The 23,661-nt window shown below is 46.3% G+C and overlaps 1 protein-coding gene across 1 annotated transcript in view; it reads right to left on the bottom strand.

Moving 5' to 3' along the window:
* SNAPC1 (small nuclear RNA activating complex polypeptide 1) overlaps positions 1–23,661 on the bottom strand; it is a 438,004-nt gene that overhangs the window by 54,226 nt on the left and 360,117 nt on the right. The window contains exon 9 of the mRNA XM_069638930.1: positions 132–203. Coding sequence (XP_069495031.1) covers positions 132–203 — 72 coding nt within the window. The remainder of the gene's footprint in view (positions 1–131; positions 204–23,661) is intronic.

The following is a 23,661-nucleotide window of genomic DNA, read 5'->3' as shown; positions in this document are numbered from 1 at the left end:
ACACATAACGGTAGCTGCATTGTCTGACCCCAAGACAACACAGATCTCTTACTGCACAACATGGAGGGAATGGCTGGGGGAAAAAGTTTTAACACGAAGGAATAAGAGTAGTACCATATACTTAAGAGTACCTTGCTCACTGGAACTGTCTTCTTCAATGATTACTGGCATGCTCAAGGTCCCACGGATTTCTTCATCTGAAACTAAAAAAGGGGGTACATTAACAAACTGCAACAAGAACTTTACAAAACCATTTGCAATTTTATGCTAGCCCCCTGTACATAGGAGTAATTACGTTTTTTTTAAAATAAATTATTGAAATAAAAAATAAGAAAACATTCATCTCATCACGTTTACAAAACAAGATCCATTTAAATGTTCATAATAAACATTACATAATTTCCAGAAAGGATAAATAAGTGGGCTCAAAAGAGTAGCTAAAAAGCTCAAGGAGTGTGAGCAGGGGTGCTGCTAGTTCTGGAAAAGATCTGGGGCTACACTAATGTCGGGACTGTCGGGACTCAGGACTAGGTAGCCTTTTGGTTGTGACATTCTATCCAGGGCTACAACCAACAGACGCGGGGATATAGCCCACTAAGCCATCCCCCCCACTAGCAACGCCTCTGAGAAGAATTTAACACATGAAGTCCAGATATATACTTCCAATTCGTTGCTCCATGACTGCAAGAGCTTGACACCCCCTTCAAGCCACGATACATAGAGCTTAATGCCGACTGCCCTCAATGCAAAGGTCGAAATAGCTGGGAGCCATTTAGTTCCTGGGTGTAGCCAAGAAGCGCCTGGTTAGCTTGAAACCTACGGCTACCAGGAGCTACTTTTGGCTGCTAAAATACAAATATACCTATCTCACATTCACTTTGTATCTTGAAATGTATATACAATGTGCATAAGTAAACCTCTTGAAGACATTTAAATCATGATGGGTCACGTGTACTGGACAGCGTTCTGGTCGCATCTCATGTTGAAGATAGATTTGTGGCACTCTGTGGTAGCTCCATATTCCGCAGCAGAGTGCTCGAGCAAGGAAACATCACCGAAAATGGTGGTATCAGAGGTAACATGTTGGGGCAATGAAGAGATTGTGAAAGATATTCATGTAATAAAGATATAGATTTGGGGCAATGTAACAGCAAAGGTAGGTAATGTCTAAATGAGAAGTTGCAGGAAGACAGAAGAAATGACAGGAAAGAAATGTAAAAAGGAAATAAACGGCAACACACTATAAAGAGAAAGAACTAGTGAGAAATGTAAAGCAACATGCCAGTCCACAGAATCCAAGAGAAATAGTCAGCCACATAGTGAAATACAGCGCAACATACTAATAGAAAGAGGGGTTTATAGCATGTGCATTTTGGGTGTATACCACAGTTTCGGGGAAGGGCAGTACCACCATCCTTTAGGTACTTCATAGTGGCTATTCTGGAATGTACATTTAGCTTAAAATACAGTTTTTTTTCACCAATCTGTTTCTTTTAATCCTCGTGTGCTCACTGTTTTAAAATCATCCATTAATCGAACACCATCATGAGAAGTCATGAGACTAATGGCTTTTGTGTTACAATTAACTTGTGCTCTGAGGAAAATCTGAATACCCAGGATTTACTTCCAGCTCCTACTTCATGAACTCATATTTCGCCCCCTACAAGGTGTATCTAAACATTCTAACTTCTAAATGAAAACATTAAAGTCCAGTTGCAAACCAGTGCCCGCTGTTCTCCCATGCGGTTATCTCTTAGGTTCACATGACTGCTTGGTGGCAATATTGGAAGGAAGAAAGGCTAAGAAAACCCACTTGAATAATTAACTGTGCTATAGATCACGCACATGCACTTTAAACTTTCTGCCTACCATTATATGGTCTATAAAATATCCACAAGTAAGTAAATCAACTGACAATACAGTCACTGAAAAGAAAACTACTGCAACGATTAACCAGCAGTCTTTTCCACCATGGGAAAGGGAGATTTTTCTTAGTTTGCGTTTCTACGGCCCAGATATATCAATCTTCTTGCTTCCCCGACTCTTCATATGGTAGAGTGTCCACTGTCATCAAAGCAACACTCCAGAAAATATGAGCTGGTTTAAATGCACAGTGAACAATTGATTATTACACAAAAATGGAAGGTCCACACTGCAACTGCAAACATATATTCTTTATTATAAAGTTGTGTGTGGGAAGCAGCTGCAGAATATTTATTAAGTAAATAAATTAAAACAAGTTGTTTTCATAACACAAATACAGAACAGTGATCTCACAGTACTATGAAATGTAGTCCCGTAACCACAAAGTCCAAAAAGACTTGGTGGGGCTCACAGACATCAGCTAACATTTGCAAAGGTAGAACACAGTGCTCTCCTATAGCCCCCATTACTCAAAGTTATTTAATGGAGGCAAGTGAGAAGCCTGCACACAGAGCTCCAAGGAGAAGAGGAACCCAAAGATGGCTTTCAGAGGGACACAGGTACCTCCAAGTAGCAGTTCAGCGACCCTTTTCCACTCAACACTACAGGATAGGAGAAGGCAGGTGTGAGCAGTGACTTAAACCAGCAGGGAAGGTTCAGTTCTGGATAGGCTAGCTCAGCACGGGAGCCAAGGCAGAGAAGTCAGCATGGAACAGCTCAGTTTCAGAGCCTGAAGAGATAGCCTTAGAAGCAAACAGCAGGGGATATTGAAGTTATGTGCCAAAAATGAGGCGGTTTGCACTGGAGCCCTGCAGTAGTGGAGCAGCAGAACCACCACGCCCAGCAGCAGTGAGGGATCGCTGAGAAGCTTTCATGAAGAAAGAGCTAAAGCCCCACCTTTCAGTGGCCTGCAACAGAGTCCCCGGAGCAACAGCAGGGAAGGTTGTGGTCATCACCTGTATTGGTATGGTCAGCAGACAGGACCTGGACCCTAGGAGATTGGCCCAAAGAGCCCAGCTGTAGCTAGAGTGACCCTCTAGAGATATGCATGCAAGGGAGCGGTGGGTCAGAGTCTCAAGATCGTTGTTTCCACAACAATGACCTAAACTAGGAGAGATATGGATAATTGTCTGGTGTACCACTACAAACAAGACACAGAGGAACGGTCCAGCAGAGACCACAGACATGCCGGCAAATCAGAAGGAGGCAGGGTTATTTAAGAGGTCAAGCAGAACAGGCAAGTTCATAGTTGTAGAGTCGCAAAACCACCTTGTGGAGAATGGATACAGCTGTCCACGGTGGATTAAAAGCAAAGGTGCATTGGACATGACTCGTTCTTGCCATGAGAAAGGCACAGCTTTACAGTAAGGTTTTCTGGAGTCCAAAAGATGCTGCAGCAGAGGTGCAGTCGTCACCTTCAGGTCACAGGTCACTTTCTCTGGAGGAATCAAGATCCTGGATAAAGGGACACTTCAAGTCATCACTGGAGCCAAGACCCCCTATTAAGGAGAGCAGCACTCTGAAGATCCAGAGCTTGTTGTAGAAGAACAAGTTACTTACCCCTGGTAACCTTCTTTCGACTGGATGTTCCTCCCATGGATTCCTCATCTTTGATATTTGATTTCCAGCTTCAGCTGCTTCTTTTTCTTTTTCCGATTTCTTTTTTGGCAGAGGCTGCTGTGCGTCAATGCAGTCGACTTTATGTCCCTCGAGGGCATCCGTCTAGAGGGTGATGTCATCGAAGGTATATATAGCACATGTAGCGCCCGTTGGCTTCAGTTCTGTTTTTTCTTTTTGTAGAGCTACCCGCATAATCATAGGTTTGAGCTTACTATGCTTTGAAGGAGCGAAAGCTGTAATAGCATGGGAAATTCTACTGTGGTGTAGACTGGGAGGGCGATGAGGAATAAGTGGGAGGAACATCCAGTCAAAAGAACGTGAGCAGGGGTAGGTAACTTGTTCTTTGAATGGATTGTGTCCTCCCACGTATTCCTCATCTTTGATGACTCTAAAAACAGTGTTCGTTTTGGTGGAGGGAGTTAGAATGGTCTCAATGGTTTTCCATTAACCGAACGGAGGACACCTTTTCCAAAACTTCTATCCTGACTGAGGGAAGAATCCAGGCACTAATGGTTTGTGAACCTGTGTATAGACGACCACATAGCTGCCTCACAAATGGTTTTGACAGGAACACCTTTTTGCAGTGCCGAAGAGGTAGCCATGCCCCTGTTGGAATGGGCCCTCGAGCCTTCTGGAGGATCTTTGCCTGCCAGCCTGTAGCATTCTGAAATTGCTAGAATGATCGATAAGGAAAAGGTCTGCTTTGTCATAGTCTGACCCAGTTTGTGACCTGTATAGCCTATAAAAAGCTCATTTAAAGAAGTTTGGATAATCTAGAGATTCCAAGATGAGGTGGAGGGTAGAAAGTGGGCAATACAATTTTCTGTCCTACATGAAAATCTGAAATGATCTTAGGCAAAAACGAAGGCTTAACCCTTAGGACAACTTTATTCTTGTGGAAAATTGTAAAGGGTGGTTTAGAAGATAGTGAGCCTCATTAGGACCCAGGTGGTAAGGGGTTTACGGCGGCGTAAACAGCGCCGACCCTTACCGCCTGATTCCGAGGTCCCTTAGCGCCATGGAGGATTTAACACCTGCTTTTAGCAGGTGTTAAAATCCATGGCGCTTTGGGACCATGTTGTTAATTACGCCACCGTAATTTACGGTGGCGTAATTAACGCCTTCCCCACTCCCATTATGCCCTATGGGGCAAAAATGGGAATGGGGAAGGGTAAATGGGTTAATGGGGACTTACCGCCCCGCCAACCTCGGAATGGGGCGGTAATTCCGCCAACCACCATGGCGTAAACGTAGTTTACTCCATGGCGGTAAAGGTACGGCCCAGGCGGTAACTTACCGCCTTGGTCGTAATGAAGCCCAGTGCCTGCAATTCACTCACTCTACGGGCTGAAGGTAGTGCTACCAACAAAATGGTTTTAAAAATTATCTACCTTAATGGATATGAATGTAGAGGTTCAAATGGTGCAGACAAAAGACATTTTAACACCAGATTAAGGACCCAAACTGGAACCTGTAAAGGAGATGGAGGAACACATTGGTGAATCCCTTCAGAAACTGTGTTACCACTGGGATCTTAAAATATGAATATTCCTCAGACGAGCGCTTCGAGATGGAGAGCGCCGCCAGATAGCCTTTAATTGTTCCAGCCTGGAGCCCTAGATTGGCTAGGTATAGTAGAAAAGATAACACCTCTGGTGTTCTGCATAGTAAAAGGTCTATATTCTTGTCCTTGCACCAGCTGCAAAATTTGCTTTAACAGCAACAGTATTGATAACAAAATAATCAGGTTGTGAGATCCTCACAACAATCCACAGTTTTTGGACATATTTATTTCAATCTCAAAAACCAATGTCTTAAATTATAACAAAGCTTTTGCTAAGCACGAAAGCGGTAACGGACAGATTTCAATACAAAAACATAGGGAAGTGCAGTTGTGCGCCCGGATCAGGATGTGGAGGATGAGTCCCCTATTGACAAGCACATATGATTATAGGAGGTTGGTGAAACAAGTAACTCAAGCGAGTGCTGCCCGAGGCAGTTTTTCAACCCGGGTGTGTTTTGAGCAAAATCGGTGTACACAACACTAAAATGGAAACATACAACAAAGGGTATTTTCACAGTTGTGCCACAAGTGATCGAAACAGTTGTGTTTCGGCCACAGTGGCTTGGTAGAAGCTTGTAGTTGTGGTGGCCTTCAACAGGATATACTAGTTGGGAGAGTCTGTCCGTGGGTTTGATCTGTGGGACGGAGGAGAAATGTGAGGATCTCAAAAGGTAAGTGTTGACTTAGGGGTTAATGAATTACAGCTAATTGTTGCTAGAGAAATACACCAGTGGTGTATGGGAGAGCGCAATTTACTGTCCAACCAGAGTGAGGCGGTGTTTCTGTGCTGTCAGCAATCCTAGGAGCAGTCCTAGGACTGGTGGTGTGATGGATACACCAGTAAGTGTGGATCTGCCGTATCGGGGTAAACCGATTCAGACAGCACTGGGCTTATGATTAGCCATCGATCTAAGGGGGAGTGGGGGGGGAAATAACCCTGTCAGAGCATAATGGTAACAAGAGGCACTTCATATATGGAGGCATGTCTACAGCCACGTGAGAAAATGCTACACAGCAAAGTGGAGGTGCATCTGAACCCGGCTGAAGAGGAAGTGGCCAAGTTCAAACAGATAACTGTAAACAGAAAAGTGCAGAAGTTTAGGAAAGACCTTGCACAATACGCCGAAGAAATAACTTACCCTTACCTAAAAGGAACGTACTATAGCGACCTTCAACAACAACAGAAAACCAACTACAATAGACGGAACCGCATAGTCAATTTCTCTGGAAGTTCTGGATCACCGAGCAGTGGCCCTCCCAGCCCCCCCAGGTGGGAGCAGGACCGCAGGACCACCCCCCCAACATCCTTTTTTTCAAAGGGGAGTACAACGGAGCAGACCAAGGAGGCGACCACAGCAGACGGGCCAGTACATGCAGACGCGCCAGTGGTATTCCAACCAACCTTGACCACCATCCCCATCTTCAATTTAATATCTAGAATTTTAAACAACCCAGAACAAACCCTCCTACAGAGAGGTTTGTCTTTCGTCCCTGCAACCAAAGCGGATATTTTCAAGACTGAAGCAGAACTCAAGAAGTTCTTTTGCACCTTAAGACTGAAATATTTCTTCGAAATATACTTACCTGAAAAACGAGATTCAGAAAACACCATCTCACAGGACCCAGAGGCACCATGAGAGAACACCAGTGGCCTCAAACCAAAATCGACTTTCATGCCGCCCGCACACACTATCCCGGGTGAATTCGATACTTTTGAGAAAATAGTAACCCAAACTGTGACCACCAGCCTTAAACGCAAAAACTTCTACCAAGAAAACTTTAGCAAAGAAGAACGATCAGCTTTAAACACACTGAACATGGACAAATCCATCACAATCAAGCCAGCTGACAAAGGCGGTGGGATTGTCATCATGAACACTACAGAATACAACGACGAATGCCTGTGATTGCTAGCAGACACCACCTCCTATAAAAAACTCCATGGAGATCCTACCCAAAGGTTACAAGACAAGATCAGCAGTCTAACCAGGCATGCAGAAGACCAAGGGTGGATATGCGAGGATGAGCACAGATTTCTCAAAAAACGCACCCAAGGATACCAGCCTTCTATATCCTGCCTAAGATCCATAAGCACGCCACTAGACCACCTGGCCGGCCAATTGTCTCTGCTTGCGATTCCCTACTGGAACCTTTGTCCCACTACACAGACCATTTTTTTAAACCATTTGTGGGCCAAATGAAGTCTTACATTAAGGACAGCACAGAAACCAAGATTCTACAAACTGTCGATTTGACACCTAATTCCATCCTAGTCACCAAGGACGTTGAGGCCTTATACACCTCTATTCCACAATGCCAAGGATTAACAGCAATCGGCAAATGCCTAAACAAAAGAACAGACGTCACCTCAACACCCACCAACTTCATTCTTAAATGTATCTGCCTGGCCATGTCAGAAAACTTCTTCCTGTTTGAACATCAAATATATCAGCAAGTCAAAGGCGTGAGTATGGGTGCAACGTTCGCACCAGACGTGGCCAATCTATATATGGCCCAATATGAAGACGACCACATATACCATGAAAATAACCCGTGCAGAGATCACATCAAAATCTGGCGGCGGTACATTGACAAGCGGTATATTGACAATGTCCTTTTGATTTGGGAAGGAAGTAAAGAAACCTTGACAGCATTTCACCTTTGGCTCAACCAACGGAACGCACACATCAATTTCACCATCGAATGGGATTTCCAGGCCATCAATTTCTTAGACCTACATATCTACCGTTCTGGCAACCAGCTGAAAACCGAACTCTTCCGCAAACCCACGGATAGGAACAGCCTACTGCATTTTGCAAGTTACCACCCTCAAGTACTTAAATACAACCTGCCCTACGGACAATTTCTTCGTATACGCAGGAACTGCACTGAGAGAGACAAGTTTGAACAACACACCTCACAGCTGCAAACACGTCTTGCCGAAAGAGGATACCCCAAGAAGTCCATAAAATCCGCCAAGAAAAGGGCTGCCAACACGGACCGCACCATCTGCCTCACCACCAAAATCAGAGATCCCATAGACAGAACAGTCTGTGTGACCACATTCAACCCTGTGAGTAATCTAATCAAGACCACCATTAACAAACACTGGAATCTCGTCAAGACTGAAGGGAACCTCTCCAAAAAACCGCTCTTCGCCTTAAAAAAAAATAAAAACCTCAGGGACACCTTAGTGCACACCTTCCTTGAACCAGCAAAAACAACCAACGCTATGGAACCTACCACCGGTTATTGGACATTACAGCTGCGGTCACTGCGTAGCCTGTAGATACACCAAGACCAGTAAAACCTTCAGCCACAAGAACTTCAAATGGACAATGAGAAATCACACGAACTGCGAGAGCAAGTACGTCATTTATGTCATCAGATGCCCGTGCAATCTCATATACATTGGCAAAACCAGAAGACCCGTGAAGCAGAGGATCAATGAACACAGGTCCTGCCTTAAAAACACCATTCAAGACAAGCCCTTGGTGGAGCACTTTGTCAAAAAAGGACACACACATGAACAGTTTACATGGACCGTCCTCCAGCAACTAACACCGTAAAAACGAGGAGGAGACATGAATCTCACTCTCACCAGACTGGAACAAAAATGGGTCCACAGACTGGATACTGTAAAGAACGGACTCAATATTACAGTAGAGTGGTTTTACGATTTTGCATATGTTGAGTTGTTTCACAATTTTGCAGCAAGGATGTTGTTTTGCTGTCTCTACAAATATCGACGTGAATATACTGGTGTACAAACAGGCATGTGCATGTTCATTTATCCTGGTCATTCCCAGAATCAGGTTTGTATGGATAAGCCCGAGGTCACTGATTGTTATGTTATGTCCTCCTCACCCCCCGTGGGACCACACTGTCATGTAGACATACACGAGCCCCTGCTATGCGGGTTGGCTCGCTTTTCTCACAAATGTCATAACCAATACCTCGTGCATTTTTTTTTTAGGGACTACTTTTCCGACAATGCATCTCCTTGGAGATCCTCTGCTCTGTCCCACACTGGACGCCAGTGGAGTGACATATCTTACAAGCCTACCACAGGACTCTTACTTCACATGTCACTCACACACCCCCACTGGGATTGGGCCAGCACAAGGGGGCGTGTCCACCATTGCAGTCATTTCTGCTGATTCACGGCAGGCAGCCATTTCCAGCGCCGCCGTGAATACAGCAAGAACTTAAAGAATGCTAATCAGGTAAGCCATGTTCCCGCCCGCCTCAGAGCCTAATGCTTCTCATAAATCATTGCAAGACTGCTGCACTTTGACACGTCCGACCCCTTTTTATGCACTCACGGTGATCGCTACACCATCCGATCACCTTCCATATGGATTTTGATCCGGACACTTCGGACAATTGCCTAGTATCTAGCAGCAGCCACTGTTCTCCGGCACAGCACTCTTTAAAACGCACGGAGTGAATGTTTTCCTCCATTTATATATAAAAAACGGCACATAGTTTGCATGAAGCACCACCGGCTTGTCCACCGCCACGGGCACTCTACTCTTAGATCCACTATGTGGACACCACTCACACTGGCCTCGCCACCTGGTCCAATACAGGGCTTTTAATTAATATTTTTTTAAAAAGATTTTTAATATTAAAATAAATACCTAGAAAACCACAGCCAGCCCTATGCTTACCATCCACTGACAACAGCTATGTAGCACTGCAGCGCCGTGTAGCAACACTACCCTACAGTGGGGTGCAGATGCACCTCCACTTTGCCGTGTAGCATTCTCTCACGTGGCTGTAGACATGCCTCCATATATGAAGTGCCTCTTGTTACCATTATACTCTGACAGGGTTATTTCTCTCCCCCCCCCTTAAGATCGATGGCTAATCATAAGCCCAGTGCCGTCTGAATCGGTTTACCCCGACACGGCAGATCCACACTTACTGGTGTATCCATCACACCACCAGCCCTAGGACTGCTCCTAGGATTGCTGACAGCACAGCAACACCGCCTCACTCCGGTTGGACGGTAAGCTGCGCTCTCCCATACACCACTGGTGTATTTCTCTAGCACCAATTAACTGTTATTCATTAACCCCTAAGTCAACACTTACCTTTTTAGATCCTCACAGTTCTCCTCCTTCCCACAGATCAAACCCACGGACAGACTTTCCCAACTAGTCTCTCCTAATGAAGGCTACCACAACTACAAGCTTCTACCAAGCCATTGTGGCCGAAAACACAACTGTGTCGATCACTTGTGGCACAACTGTGAAAATACCCTTTGTTGTAGGTTTCCATTTTAGTGTTGTGTACACTGTTTTTGTTTATAACACACCCGGGTTATAAAACAGCCTCGGGCAGGACTCACTTGAGTTACTTGTTTCACCAACCTCCTATACTCATATGTGCTTGTCAATAGGGGACTCGTCCTCCACATCCTGATCAGGGTGCACAACTGCACTTCCCTATGTTTTTGTATTGAAATCTGTCCGTTACCGCTTTCGTGCTTAGCAAAAGCTTTGTAATAATTTAAGACATTGGTTTTTGAGATTGAAATAAATATCTCAAAAAACTGGATTGTTGTGAGGATCTTGCATCCTGATTATTTTTTTATCAATACATGTACCCTCCTGGGCATATCAGGACTCCGCCAGGTGCCCTTTATTTTTTCCTTTAACAGCAACAGTACAAGGACTTAATTGCTGGCCGTTTGGCCAAAAGCAAAATCTCCATTACATCATCTGGGAGGTCCCAATCCTTGTATCTCAGCCTCTCAGAAGCCATGCGTGAAGGCTGAGAGTCCTGACCTCTCGATGGAGAACCCAACCCACCTCTCGCGAGAGAAGGTCCTCATTGTGGAAGACGTATTGGAGGGCAGATGGACATGTCCAGAAGGTCGGGGTACCACGTCCTCCTGGCCCAATCCAGGGCAATTAGGATCATGAGTTTCCCAAACTTTCTCAACCGCCTGATCACGTGAGGAATGATCAGGACTGGAGTAAACGCGTACAGGATTGTAAACTCCCAGTCCACTACGAACGCGTCTCCTAGAGCTCCTCCTGGGGGAAATTCCCTGGAGCAGTACAGTTCGTCCTTTCCAATTGACACTGGTTGCAGAAAGATCCACTTGAGGGGTTTCCAAGGGGTCAAGATCTCTTAAAGGACTTCCTGAGCTAGTTCCCACTCGTGAGAGACTGCTCTGCCTGCTCAGAGCGTCTGCCGCTGTGTTCTCTCCGGCTAGGTGAACTGCTGATAGGGAGATTCCTTCGTGAATGAACCAGTACCAGAGCTGCATTGCCTCTCTGCACAGTGCTAGACCTCCTCTCTGGTTGAAGTAGTAAATGGCCACTCTGTTGTCCATCATTATCAGTACATTCTTTTCCCGTACAGAGGGTAGAAAGGCCTTCAGCGCAAGTCTGATTGCCCTCAGCTCCAAAAGATTGACGTGTAGTTTGGACTCTGATGGAGACCAACGACCGCCGATTGACAGATTGTTGGCGTGGACTCCCCACCACGTGAGGCGTCCATCACTTTTGTTATCTCGGGCCATGGTTGCCATAAAGTTTCTCCCTTCAGAATGTTGTCCTCGCAGGCCCACCACAGGAGATCCTGTGTGACCCTGCTTGGAACCTGAAGTAGGTCTGACATGTTAACTGAGAACCGAGACCATTGTGTTCTGAGAGCCCATTGAAGGGATCTCATCCTCAGGTGAGCCTCTGGCACCAGAAAAATGCAGGATGCCATGAGACCGAGAAAACTCAAAAAGTCAAAGGCCGGAAGACGCTGGGCACTCTGGAACTTGGAGACCATCTGCAGAATGTCTTGAGCCCTCACCTTGGGTGAGGAGCTCTTTCCCAAGGAGGTTTCCAATACGGCCCGATGAACTAGAGTTTGAGACAGTGTCATATGGGACTTTTTATAATTGAGGGAGAAGCCCAGTCTGTGAAGAGAGTGGTAGCTGACGTTGAAATGATCCAGTGCTTGTTTGGGAGAATGTGCCCTGATCAGCCAATAGACCAGGTAGGGGTAGACATTAATCCCCCTCTCCCGAGCCTCGCTGCCACCACCGCCATCAGCTTGGTGAAAACCCTTGGGTGGAGGTCAGCCCGAAAGGCAGAACTCGAAACAGACGAGAACCGCCAACGGCGAACCTCAAGTATTTTCTGTGCTGGAGATGGAATGGCACAAGAAAATAAACATCCTGAAGGTCCAATGACGCCATCCAATCCTGGAGTTGGAGGGCCTGAAGGATCTGAAAAAGTGCCACCATCTTGAACTTGTCCTTCCTGAGGAACTTGTTCAAGTATCTTGAGTCCAAGATGGGTCTCAGTCCTCCGTCCTTCTTAGGGATTAGGAAATATGGAGAGTACCTACCTTTGTTGCTCTCCGCTACAAGCACAGGTTCTATAGCACCTTTCTATAGCAATGTCAAAATTTCCTGCCCAAGCATCCGAAGTAATGACTCGCCTTTCTTTTAGATGCCGAGACAATATGCCTCCCACTGGTGTTTCGTGACTCAAGACCTCAGGTTTTGAAGCAGCAATTGGAACGGATGCCCCTGTTTGAGCAGGCTTTGCACCTCTCTCTCGTCCGCGATGAGGGAATCTTCTTTGGCCTTTTGACCAGCCATTCCACTCGCTCTTCCAACTGAGGAGTAGTAGCAAAAAGATCTACCCCTCCAAGGCTGTCCACTGGGGCGAAAGGGCTGAGGCTGCCTAATAGCGGCACCTGAAGATTTGGCTGCCGCATTCAAGGTCTGCAACTTCTCAAGGCTTTCTCAGCCTTGCTGCCAAAAGGGTGAGACCCGTCAAATGGCATGTTAAGGAGTCTGGCTTGCACATCCGACGCAAATCCAGACTTCAACCACGCAAATCTGCATATTACGATGCTTGTTGCCATGGCTCTGCTGATGCAGTGAGCAGTTTCTAGACCCGACTGAAGAGACTTGCACATGGCTTCTTTGTTGTCGCTAACAAAAGCCAAGCATCCGTCTCTTTCCTCCCCCTCTGGAATGCGCTCAGCTGCCATGGAAATACAGTCCCATAGACTGAACAAAAACTTTGCTAAGGCACATGTGGAGTTAGCCGATTTAACAGCCATGTTCCCTGCAGAAAATACTTTCCTTGTCCATGCATCTACTCCCTGGTCACCCCTATCTGGAGGGATGGCTGGGTAAGCTGCCTGTTAAGTTGCCATAGCGGTCTGCACCACCATACCTTCTGGGATGGGGTGTTTTGACAAGTAGTTGGGGTCACTAATAGATGGGCAGTATTTTCGACCCAGTCATTTCCCAATTGGCGGACACCCTTTTTTGGAGACCAATGTGGAATGGTAAAATGGATCCATTTGCGGACCGTTATCAAGGATGTCTGTTAGATCATCCTGCTCGAAGGGGAGGGTAGGTTTACTCCATCCCAAGTAATGTACCACCTTAGACATTAACGGTCTGTATGATGCATCTGCTTGCTCACCAGCTTCAGGTTTACCAAACTCTAGCTCTGGTGAAGTGGCCACTCCAGTGGCCGTTTGCAAGTTGTCAAAGATCTTTTAGCCTTGACTCTTCGGAAATAAAACTTTCAGGCACATTTGGTGTACCATATTGTAGGCCAAATGGTGCATTGTTATCCAATGGTTCATTTTCCTCATAAATTGAGGTTGGTGACTTGAAATATGCCCTTCCTTGGTAAAGGAGTGCAAGTCTTCTCTGTAAAGGGGATCAAAGGCTTAGGAAACTTTGAACTCGATGCTTGAGAAGTCGTAGCTATTTTGACTGAAGTTGTTTTCGGCTTCGATGGTGTAGAAGGGGCCATTGGTGTCAATGGCGTGGCTGACGTCAATAGTGCAGCTGGCGTTGATGGTTGCATCCGACGTCGAGGGCGCCAGTGGCCTCAACGGCGCAGCTGACGTTGGAGGCGCAGCTGGCATCTACGACCTTGATCTCGACTTATGCTTCGACTTATGGCTCGAAAGATCCTTTGATGATTTCGCATTGCATCAAGGACTCAACAGATCTCTCGAGGGATTTGGCTCAAGCCCCTTCCTTCCGCCTTTAGAAGGCACGCTAGGAGCATGGCTTGCCGAGGGTTTGTTTCTCAAATATTTTTAGCATTTCTAACTTAAATGCTTCCCATTCGGCAGGAGTGGATGCCTTTCTGAGACAGGATAAAGCTCTCTTGGGAGAGGAGTCAGACGACAAAGTCGAAGAGGGTGACCTGTGGCACCTCTTTTTCAACTTCCTCGACAATCCTTGACCTGGATCTTTTCACCTTCTTCCTTCAAGGAGAGTCACCTCTCGCATCTTCAGAAGGTTTTTTCAACGGGGAAGTCAATGGGGATTTCTTGGGGTTTCTACCTACCACCAAATTCCCATTTCGCTCCTTCAGAGCTTTTCCGGTCATCAACTGGCATTTTGAGCAGGCCGAGGTCTTGTGCTCCACGCCGAGACACCACAAGCGTACCCGATGTGGGTCGGTTATCGACATCTTTGAGCCTCAGTCCGGACACTTCTTGAACCCAGTCTTCGGGGTAGTAGGTGTCTAGGATAAAGGCATTTTCATGAAGAATAGAAGCGCGCCGTAGTACTAGAAGCATAAGCTTACTCCGAAAAACAGAACTGAAGCCAACGGGTGCTGCACGTGCTTTATATATACCTTCGATGACATCACCCTCGAGAAGGAGGCCCTTGACGGACATCGAGTCGACTGCATCGACGCACAGCGCCCTCTGCCGAAATCTCTTTTCCGAAGCAGCTGAAGCTGGATATCGAATATCAAAGATGAGAAATACGTGGGAGTACACAATCCATTCGAAAGATCGCCAGCAGTGCCTTCTTCACTTGCCCGGTAAAGCCCAGTCTCTCTCCAGATCTCCTGAAGACCTTCATCAGTGTTTCAACCCTTGGACTGGTGGGAAAAAAATCAGTCCCGGCCTCTGTTCGAAGAACCAGACACCGGCAGAGTCCCAACAATCATACTGCGGGGCTAGCCGGATGCCATGCTGGGCTACTGCGCTGCAACGGTCACAGTTATGAGTTGAGCATTGGGGCTCCGCAGATCCTCAGCCTATGGAATATTTCCTTGAAGTTGCAGCTCTCCACCAAGAACTGGGGCTTTGCAGGGCCAGTTATTTTGTTTCCGCTACAAGGTTAGGCTACTGCCATTTTCTTTACTGCCATTTGCTTGCCGCCTGCCTCGTGTCCTGGGAGTACTCGGAGGTCCTCACTGTAATGGTGTCAGTAGTCCATATGCCTGGGTGTTCAGCTATCACAAATCTAGATCTGGTCCATCAGAGGATAGGTCCATGAACTAGCTAGTCCCAAAAACCCCAACGCCTGAAGTGACCTTTGCACCCATTGTCCCTGGACCGCCTCCAACAAAACAAATGCATGAATCTACAAAGCACAGCTAACCCAGGGACCCCTACAGTGGTCCCTGTATGAATCAGACTAAGACAACATAACTTGTCACCTGCACACGCATAGGTCCAGCGGCAAATAGATGTTTCAGCACTAGCTGTGAGTCTGCTTTAGTGTGTGTATCAATGCAGTAATGCACAGTAAATGTATGAATTGAGCTCCAAGTAGCTGCTTTGCAAATTGCGTCTAAGGGGACATTTGCAATAAATGCTAAAGTAGCTCCTGGACCTCCTGGTAGAGTGAGCTCTTGGTGCAAAAGGTAGAGTCTTTTTTTGATAGTGAATAGCACATCCATCTTTACTATCGATCTGGAGGTAGCGTCTTTTTAAATGGGATCTCCTTCCTTACCTGAGGCTATGGAAACATAGTTGGTCTGTTTTCCTTGGTGGTTTTATTTATGTAGTACAAGACCGCCCTCCTTACATCTTAAGTATGGAGGCTTCTTTCAGGAGAGTTAGATGGTGTTAGGAAAAAAAGTAGGATGTTCAATGGACTGGTTAACATAGAACTTCGACATGAATTTTGGTGAGAACCTAGGATGTGTTCTAAGAACCACCTTGTCTCTGTGGATGACAATGGAAGGGTCTTGTAGAGATAATGCCTTTAGCTTACTGACTTCTCTTATCGAGGTGATAACTACTAGAAAGGCATTCTTGTAAGTGAAGTGTTTAAGGCTGGCCTGGTGCATTGGCTCATAGGGTGGACCCATTAGCTTCGAGAGTAAATTGTTAAGGTCCCAACCAGGTGTAAGGTTAGAAATGGGAGGGTTAGAAATGAGAGGGCATAATCCCTTTACTCCTTCCATGAAAGCTTTGATAACAGGTACCTTCCACCAAGACACTGTAAGCAAACAGGGCCGTTAGGTGTACCTTGACAGAATTAAATACTAAACGAGAGTTGAGTAGGTAAAGCATGTAGTGTAGAATGTTGGACAGTGAACATTCCATTGGTTTACGGATTGTGATCTGCACCAGACAACACACCTTTTCCACTTGTTAAACTAACAGTGTCTGATGTTGGGTTTCAGTGCCTAGAGGACATCCATACACCTTTGAGGAAGGTTTAAGTGCCCAAACTCACTTCAAAATCGCTTCAGGAGCCAAGCTGCCAAGTTCATAGACTGAGGATGGAGTGTGGTCCCCTCGTGCTGGGACAGCATGTTGGAGGGGCACAGAAGTTTGATTGGTTTGCACATTGCTAGTTTGAATAGGTGTGGAAACCATGATTCTCTTGCCCACATTGGAGAAATATGGATTAGAGCAACTTATTCCTGGTGCATCGTGTGCACTAACCTGCTGTCAACTTCCCTGACCAGCTCATCCACATGGTGTTCCCCTGGGATCCAGGTTGGGGACACCTGGATGCGAAGTGTGGGCATTGTGCGTTTAGGCTTGTAGTCAACGAGTCTATAGGAGGAGAACCCCGAAGGGAGACTATTTTGTCTAAAATATTGTTGCTGATTTGCCACTCGTGCTCATCGGGTAGAGGATGTTTGCTCATTGTCTGCTAGAGCACTGGGTTCCCCTGGAATGTGTTGAGGGACTAAGACCATGTTCAGCTTGAGTGCCCACTTCCACATTTTTGGGATAGCCTGGACAGACTTGGAGAGTGTGCGCCTCCCTCTAAAATATGGCAGTGGTGCTGTCTGTGAGGACTTACACTGTTTGGCCTACTGGATGCTGCTGAAAAGCTTGCAGAGCCTTGAGAACGGCTAGATGTTTTATGTGGTTTTGGGCTGTGGTGTGGGTCCACTGGCCGTGAGCTGTGTGTGAAGGTAATGGGTTCTTCATCCGGAGAGAGAGGCACCTGTATTGCTTGAACTGGTGAATTGCAAAAGGGCTTTCCTTTTAGCAGGTTGTCCTTGGACCACCAGCGAAGAGCTTGTACTATGGTTACACAAAGGGGGTTCTGGGAGTCTCTCTACCGGCACAAACACAGCCCATTGACCTGTTCTTGGGTGGATGGCCCCCGGGAGAGTCTCAACCAAGTTTTAGCTCACTGTCCCTTTCACAGGGGAGAAATATCCCTGCATATCAGTCTTTGTCATGCCCAGGGGCAGTCCAGCATCGAAACACTGGGCAATTCTCCTCTGAACAAGAGTACCAACAGCAACCCCATACACGTGTTTCAGCCTTGTTGGGCATCATCAATGAGGTGGAGCGGTGCCCCTCTGAGAACAGTGAGCACTAGGTTTTACTAGGGTTATCGAAACAACCACTAGATCGTCCCACTGACGGCTTTCCTGAGACCATTGTTTTGCTAACCACTCTTGCATTGGGCGTATACCCAGCCGCACATGTGGAACAGGGTAAATGCACGAGGCCATCATCCCAAGCAGGCGCATTGCATACAGTTATCTGTCTACTGGATATTGAGGTACTTGCAACAGCCTGTTTTGTACTCTCTCGTTTGAGGGGAAGACTAGCTCCTCTTCTGTCTTTATGATCGCTCCCAGGAATTGTTTTACTTGACGGTACCAGATTTGATTTTTTCTGTTGATAGAGAATATCAATTGGAACAGTAGGTTGATTGTTCTTTGGGTGTTGTATTTTCATATTTGAGGAGTTTCCCCTGTTATCAGCCAGTCGTCTATATAAGGGTACACTGGGATTGACTCTCTGAGTAAGTGCGCCGCTACCACTGCTAGTACCATTGTGATGACCCTTGGAGCTGAGGCTATTGTGAGAAACTCATGGTGACACAAATAAGACAGATACAAACAATCACAGTTCAAGGGTGTTAATTGAACAATTAAAATAGTATGCAAGTTGGAAAAACACCTAATCTAAACCTAAATCTAAGACGGGGGACAGGTGTCTACCATCAAATAAAGATAAGGCAGTCCTAGTGGCATCATGTTAAAATAAAAAAGGGCCTATACTAAGAAACCCATTGTCAAACCTTACAACTAATACCAAAAGGGGTGTGGGATAGTTCTTAAGAAATGAAAGAAGTGTTCTCAAATAAGTCAGGATGTGGTGGCTTGGTTCACCCTTCCGCACGTTTTAGCACAGTGTATGATGGGAGCTGGTGGAGCAGAGTACAGTCTCTGATGCCTCTAGCACGAGACAGTTCCAATGGCAGTTCTCAGGACCATCAATGGCCAAGTCTCGTTTCCTCTGAAAGTCTCTTGCCTTCGTGCCTGAGGTGTTCAAACAAAAGAACGAGTTACTTACCGTACCTGGTAATGTTCTTTCGATGGGATGTTCCTCCGACGTATTCCAAATCTATGACAGGTAATGTCCATAGCTGTGCTACTTCGAAATTTTTCGGCAAAAGGCGTCCTGCGTCGATGGCGTCAATCCGTTGTCCGTCGAGGGTCAACCTCACCGGACGTTATATATAGGTTGCACGGTGCCCGTAGCCTCAGTTGTATTTTTTTCCCCAGAGCGTGTGGCACCAATCTCCTGCAAGTATGACTGCAAAAAGCCTTGCGGAAACGTAAGCTGCAATCGCATCGGAAATTCACTAGAGGGGCAGACTGAGAGGACGATATGGAATACGTCGGAGGAACATACCATCGAAAGAACGTTACCAGATATATGATATGATATATGGTGTTTATAACACGCCTATACACAAGTGTTTCAAGGCGTGACGAGGCAAGGGGGGGCAGAGGGAGGACAGACAACGATCCTACTAGGCCAGGTGTCATTCAGATCGCGCAAGTGCATGGGAGGGGGGGGGGGGAGGAGTGCGCGGGGGGGAGGGAGAGGTGAAAGTACAGTACATGGGAAAGCGGAATAAATAAGATAAATAAGACAAATAAAACAGCCAGCTAATGGCAAGTGCAAGGAAGTGCAGACATAAGTGCTGGTAAGGGGACTGAAGGGATACAGAAAATGGTCCCCAAGTGCAGGGGTTGCCAGGAAGGCAGTACATGTGGCCAATTGACGGGGCCTGGGCCAGAGATCAGAAAGGGTGGCCAGGTAATCAGTGCAGTTTCAGTCAGGAATTCAGCAGGGGAGGGGTGGGGAGAAAGCAGAAGCAAAGAGAAAAGCGTTGAGGTGTTTCCGGAACTGGAGATGGTCCTCCTCGAGTTTCAGGGAGGCAGCAAGGCTGTTCCAGAGAGAGGACCCTGCCTAAGAGAGTGATCTGCCACCAACTCGTTGCTTGGAGAAGCGACTGACCCTGAGGGAGTTCGAGGCAGATGAGCGAAGAGTTCGAGAAGGAAGATATTTAGGCAGAGAGAGTTAAAGGAACTGCGGCCTAAGGTAAGTAACTCGTTCTTCGAGGGGATTGTGTCCTCCAATGTATTCCCCATCTATGACAGACTCCAAAAGCAGTACCAACTTATGGAGGTGGGAAAAGAATTTACAATTTTAGAATTTCCAATCAAATGGCTAAATAGGGGACTGCCTTACCAAAGGCAAAATCCTGCCCATGGATGGAATCCAAGGAATAGTGTCTCACAAAAGTATGGACAGAGGCCCATGTGGCTGCTTCGCAAATATTGCGAATAGGAACGCCCCTCTGTAGAGCAGTGGAGGCAGCCACACCCTTAGTAGAGTGAGCCCGTAAGCCTACTGGAGGGTCCTTACCCACCAAACGGTAACAATCTGAGAGCGTCAAAATGAACCATCCGGACAAGGTCTGCTTGGAAACAGCCTGACCCAAGCGCCTTCCAGCATAACCAACAAAGAGCTGATCGTCCACTCTGACCCGGGACATCCGTGAGAGATAGAAACTCAAAGCTCTCCTAGGATCCAAACTATGGAGCCTCTCCTCCTTCTTAACAGGATGTGGAGGAGGATAAAACGCCTGAAGAATCACCTTCTGGCTAAAATGGAATTCCGACACAACCTTCGGAAGAAAAGAAGGCCGCACCCGCAGGACAACCTGGTCCTTATGGAAAAAAGTAAAGGGTGGCTTGGCGGAAAGTGCCTGCAACTCACTCAATCTGCGTACGGAAGTAACCGCAACTAAAAACACAGTTTTAAAGGACAACATTCGCAACGGACAAGAATGTAAGGGCTCAAACAGAGCTCCCATTAGGAACTTTAAAACCAAATTCAAATCCCATCCCGGCACCTGGAAAGGCGACGGTGGAAACGCATTAGTTAGGCCTTTTAGAAACTGGGGCATCTTAAAATAAGAACATTCCTCAGACGAGCGCTTCAATATGGACAGCGCCGCCAGGTAACCTTTAATGGTACCCACTTGCAGGCCTTTGTGGGCTAAACAAAGCAAAAAAGACAAAACCAAAGGAATGGAACTTTGGAAAGGATCCACATTCTGTACCCTGCACCAGTCACAGAACTTTCTCCAACGGCACAGGGATTTCGTTGCAGGTCTTCTGGCCGAAAGCAACACCTCCATCAAGTCTCCGGGGAGGTCCCAATCCTTATAACTCAACCTATCAGATACCAAGCATGAAGGCTGAGAAACTTGACTTCTGGATGGAGAACCCGATCCCCCTCCTATGAGAGCAGATCCTCTCGGTAGGGAAGACGGCGTGGAGGGCAGATGGACATGTCTAGAAGGTCCGGGTACCATGCTCTCCTGGCCCATGCCGGAGCAATGAGGATCATCCGGGAACCAAACCTCCGTAACACTTGCGGAATGACGGGGACTGGAGGAAACGCGTACAGCTGTGGGAAGAACCACTCCACTACGAACGCGTCCCCTAAGGCTCCGCTTGGAGGAAATTCCCACAAGCAGAATCTCTCGCCCTTCCGGTTGACACTGTTGGCGAAGAGATCCACTTGTGGGGTTCCCCAAAGGGCGAAGATCTCCAAAAGAACTTCCTGAGCCAGCTCCCACTCGTGAGAGACCGTGCTCTGCCTGCTCAGAGCGTCCACTGCTGCGTTTTCGTATCCGGCCAGATGAACTGCAGAGATCGAAATTTCCTGTTGGATGGCCAAGAACCAGACTGCAATGCCTCCCTGCAAAACGGGAGTGACCCTGCCCCCCTTTTTTGTTGAGGTAGTGCATGGCCACTGTATTGTCCGTCATAATCAGGACATTCTTCCCCCGCACAGACGACAGAATAGCCTTCAGGGCTAGCCTGATGGCCCTCAGCTCTAACAGATTGATGTGGAGTCTGGACTCTGACGAACAACAACGTCCGGTGGCCGTCAACTCGTTACCATGAGCGCCCCAACCTGTGAGGGATGTGTCCGTCACGATCATCACCTCCAGCCATGGTTGCCAAAATGGTGCTCCCTTCATCAGATTGCCTTTGACGGCCCACCATAGAAGATCCTGGACGACCGAGGTCGGAATCTGAACGGGATCCGACATCCCGCCGGAGAACTGCGACCACTGCATCTTGAGAGCCCACTGCAGAGATCTCATCCGCAGCCTGGCCTCTGGCACCAGGAAAACGCAGGATGCCATGAGGCCGAGCAAGCTCAAGAACTCGAATGCCGGGAGACTCTGGGCACGGTGAAACTTGTCCACCATCTGCAGAATGTGATGAGCCCTCACCTGGGGAGGCGAACACTGCCCCAGGGATGTAATTTTTGTGGAAAAAGTGGCCCTTTTGTTTGTGGGTGCGTACCACTGAAGTAACAGGAGCTACGTTTAATTTTAAAGTGATCAAGGCGGCTGCAGTCGTGTGGTTAAACTGGTGATTTTCCACTATCACCTGTATGAAAGTAAACTTTAAAACGATGCTAACCTCACAGACTGCGCTCAAACATACATATACCTCATCTATGTGGCATTGGTTTAATAGTGTTTGGAGTTTAGAAATAAGTAAATATGCGAGACACCTGGTAAGTGTTTAGAAAGTAGGATTCCTGTATTTCAATTCAACATAAAGACAAAAGTATTGTTTGCATACAACGAAAAGGGTGATGAACCACGTTTTGGTAATCATAAATCATACATAAGATAAACTTGGTCACATTTTACATATCTGCTGGATATGCATTCAAAAAGGAAGAAGTTTGTTTTCGCCTCGCCAACACGTGTTTCAACCTATCTAGGTCGCCATCAGGGCGTAAAGTTAATAATGGTTGATATTGGTTGATACAATTGACATATTCAATCGGCAATCTTTGTTGTCAGAGAGAGTCTGGGCAGGGGACAAAAACAGGCGGGGAGGAACGGGGAAAACACAGGAGGAGACCATGTAATGGGGAAACACATTTGCACCAAGTGCAGAATCAGACATGACAAGTTCAAATTGACTTATATAAATTTTGTAGGAAGCTCAAATTAAAGACATTTTTTCATAACAGACCCACAACATGGACACAGCCAGAAACAATGTTACCTATCAGCAAAAGAAGTATTCAAGAAATAGAGAATATACAGTTACTTTCTAATCTAACTGAAGATCCTAAAACCATGTGTGATATACAGAAAGAACTAGGTATACACCCTCGAAATTTGGACATGAAAGAACACGAAAAGAAATCCAAATTCATGCCACCTTTTGGAGGTGAGAATGTGATTGATATCTTCTACAAATCAGTCACTAAGGATATTCATACACATATGGACCGAATCAAACCAAGTATCAATAGTAAGAAGTCTAATCTGACAAAGCATGAACGAGAAGCTCTACAAGAAATATGCAATGATAAGTCTATTATTGTAAAAGAGGCAGACAAAGGGGGTAATATAGTCATCCTTAACAGGACAGACTATATTAAAATGGCAGAGAAACACCTATCCACCCCTGGCTGTTATAAGAAACTTCCTAGCAACCCTACTAATTTGACTCAGAGAACTACAACTGACGTTACAAGAATGGTATAACCAAGGGCTTCTAACGGACGATGAAAAGGCATACTTATCTGTAACCAAACCATTAATGCCTACCATATACTTTTTGCCAAAAATTCACAAACCCTTTGTGCACTTACCAACAGTAAGACCGATAATGAGTGGACAGGGAGGGGCCACAGAGGCACGAGCCGACTATATTGACAGCAGCATCAAAAATCTGGTACCAAAAATTCCAGCATATCTTAAAGATACTATGCACACTCTCCAAATTTTGAAGGATATTAAATGGCAAACGATGTATGCTCTAGTAACACTAGATGTGTCAGCACTCTACACATCGATTCCACATACCCTGGCCTTAGAAACAATAGACTTTAGCTTCAGGACTTTTTCTGCTTCCCACTACACACATGTACAAATGTGTAAACAACTTTTAGACTTTACCTTAACACATAACCAATTCATTTTCAAC

This window comes from Ambystoma mexicanum, chromosome 14, assembly GCF_040938575.1.
Source record: "Ambystoma mexicanum isolate Mex_15411 chromosome 14, UKY_AmexF1_1, whole genome shotgun sequence".
NCBI classification, from domain to species: domain Eukaryota; kingdom Metazoa; phylum Chordata; class Amphibia; order Caudata; family Ambystomatidae; genus Ambystoma; species Ambystoma mexicanum.
The sequence above is the reverse complement of the archived record's forward strand: the minus strand, read 5'-3'. Positions and strand labels throughout refer to the sequence as shown.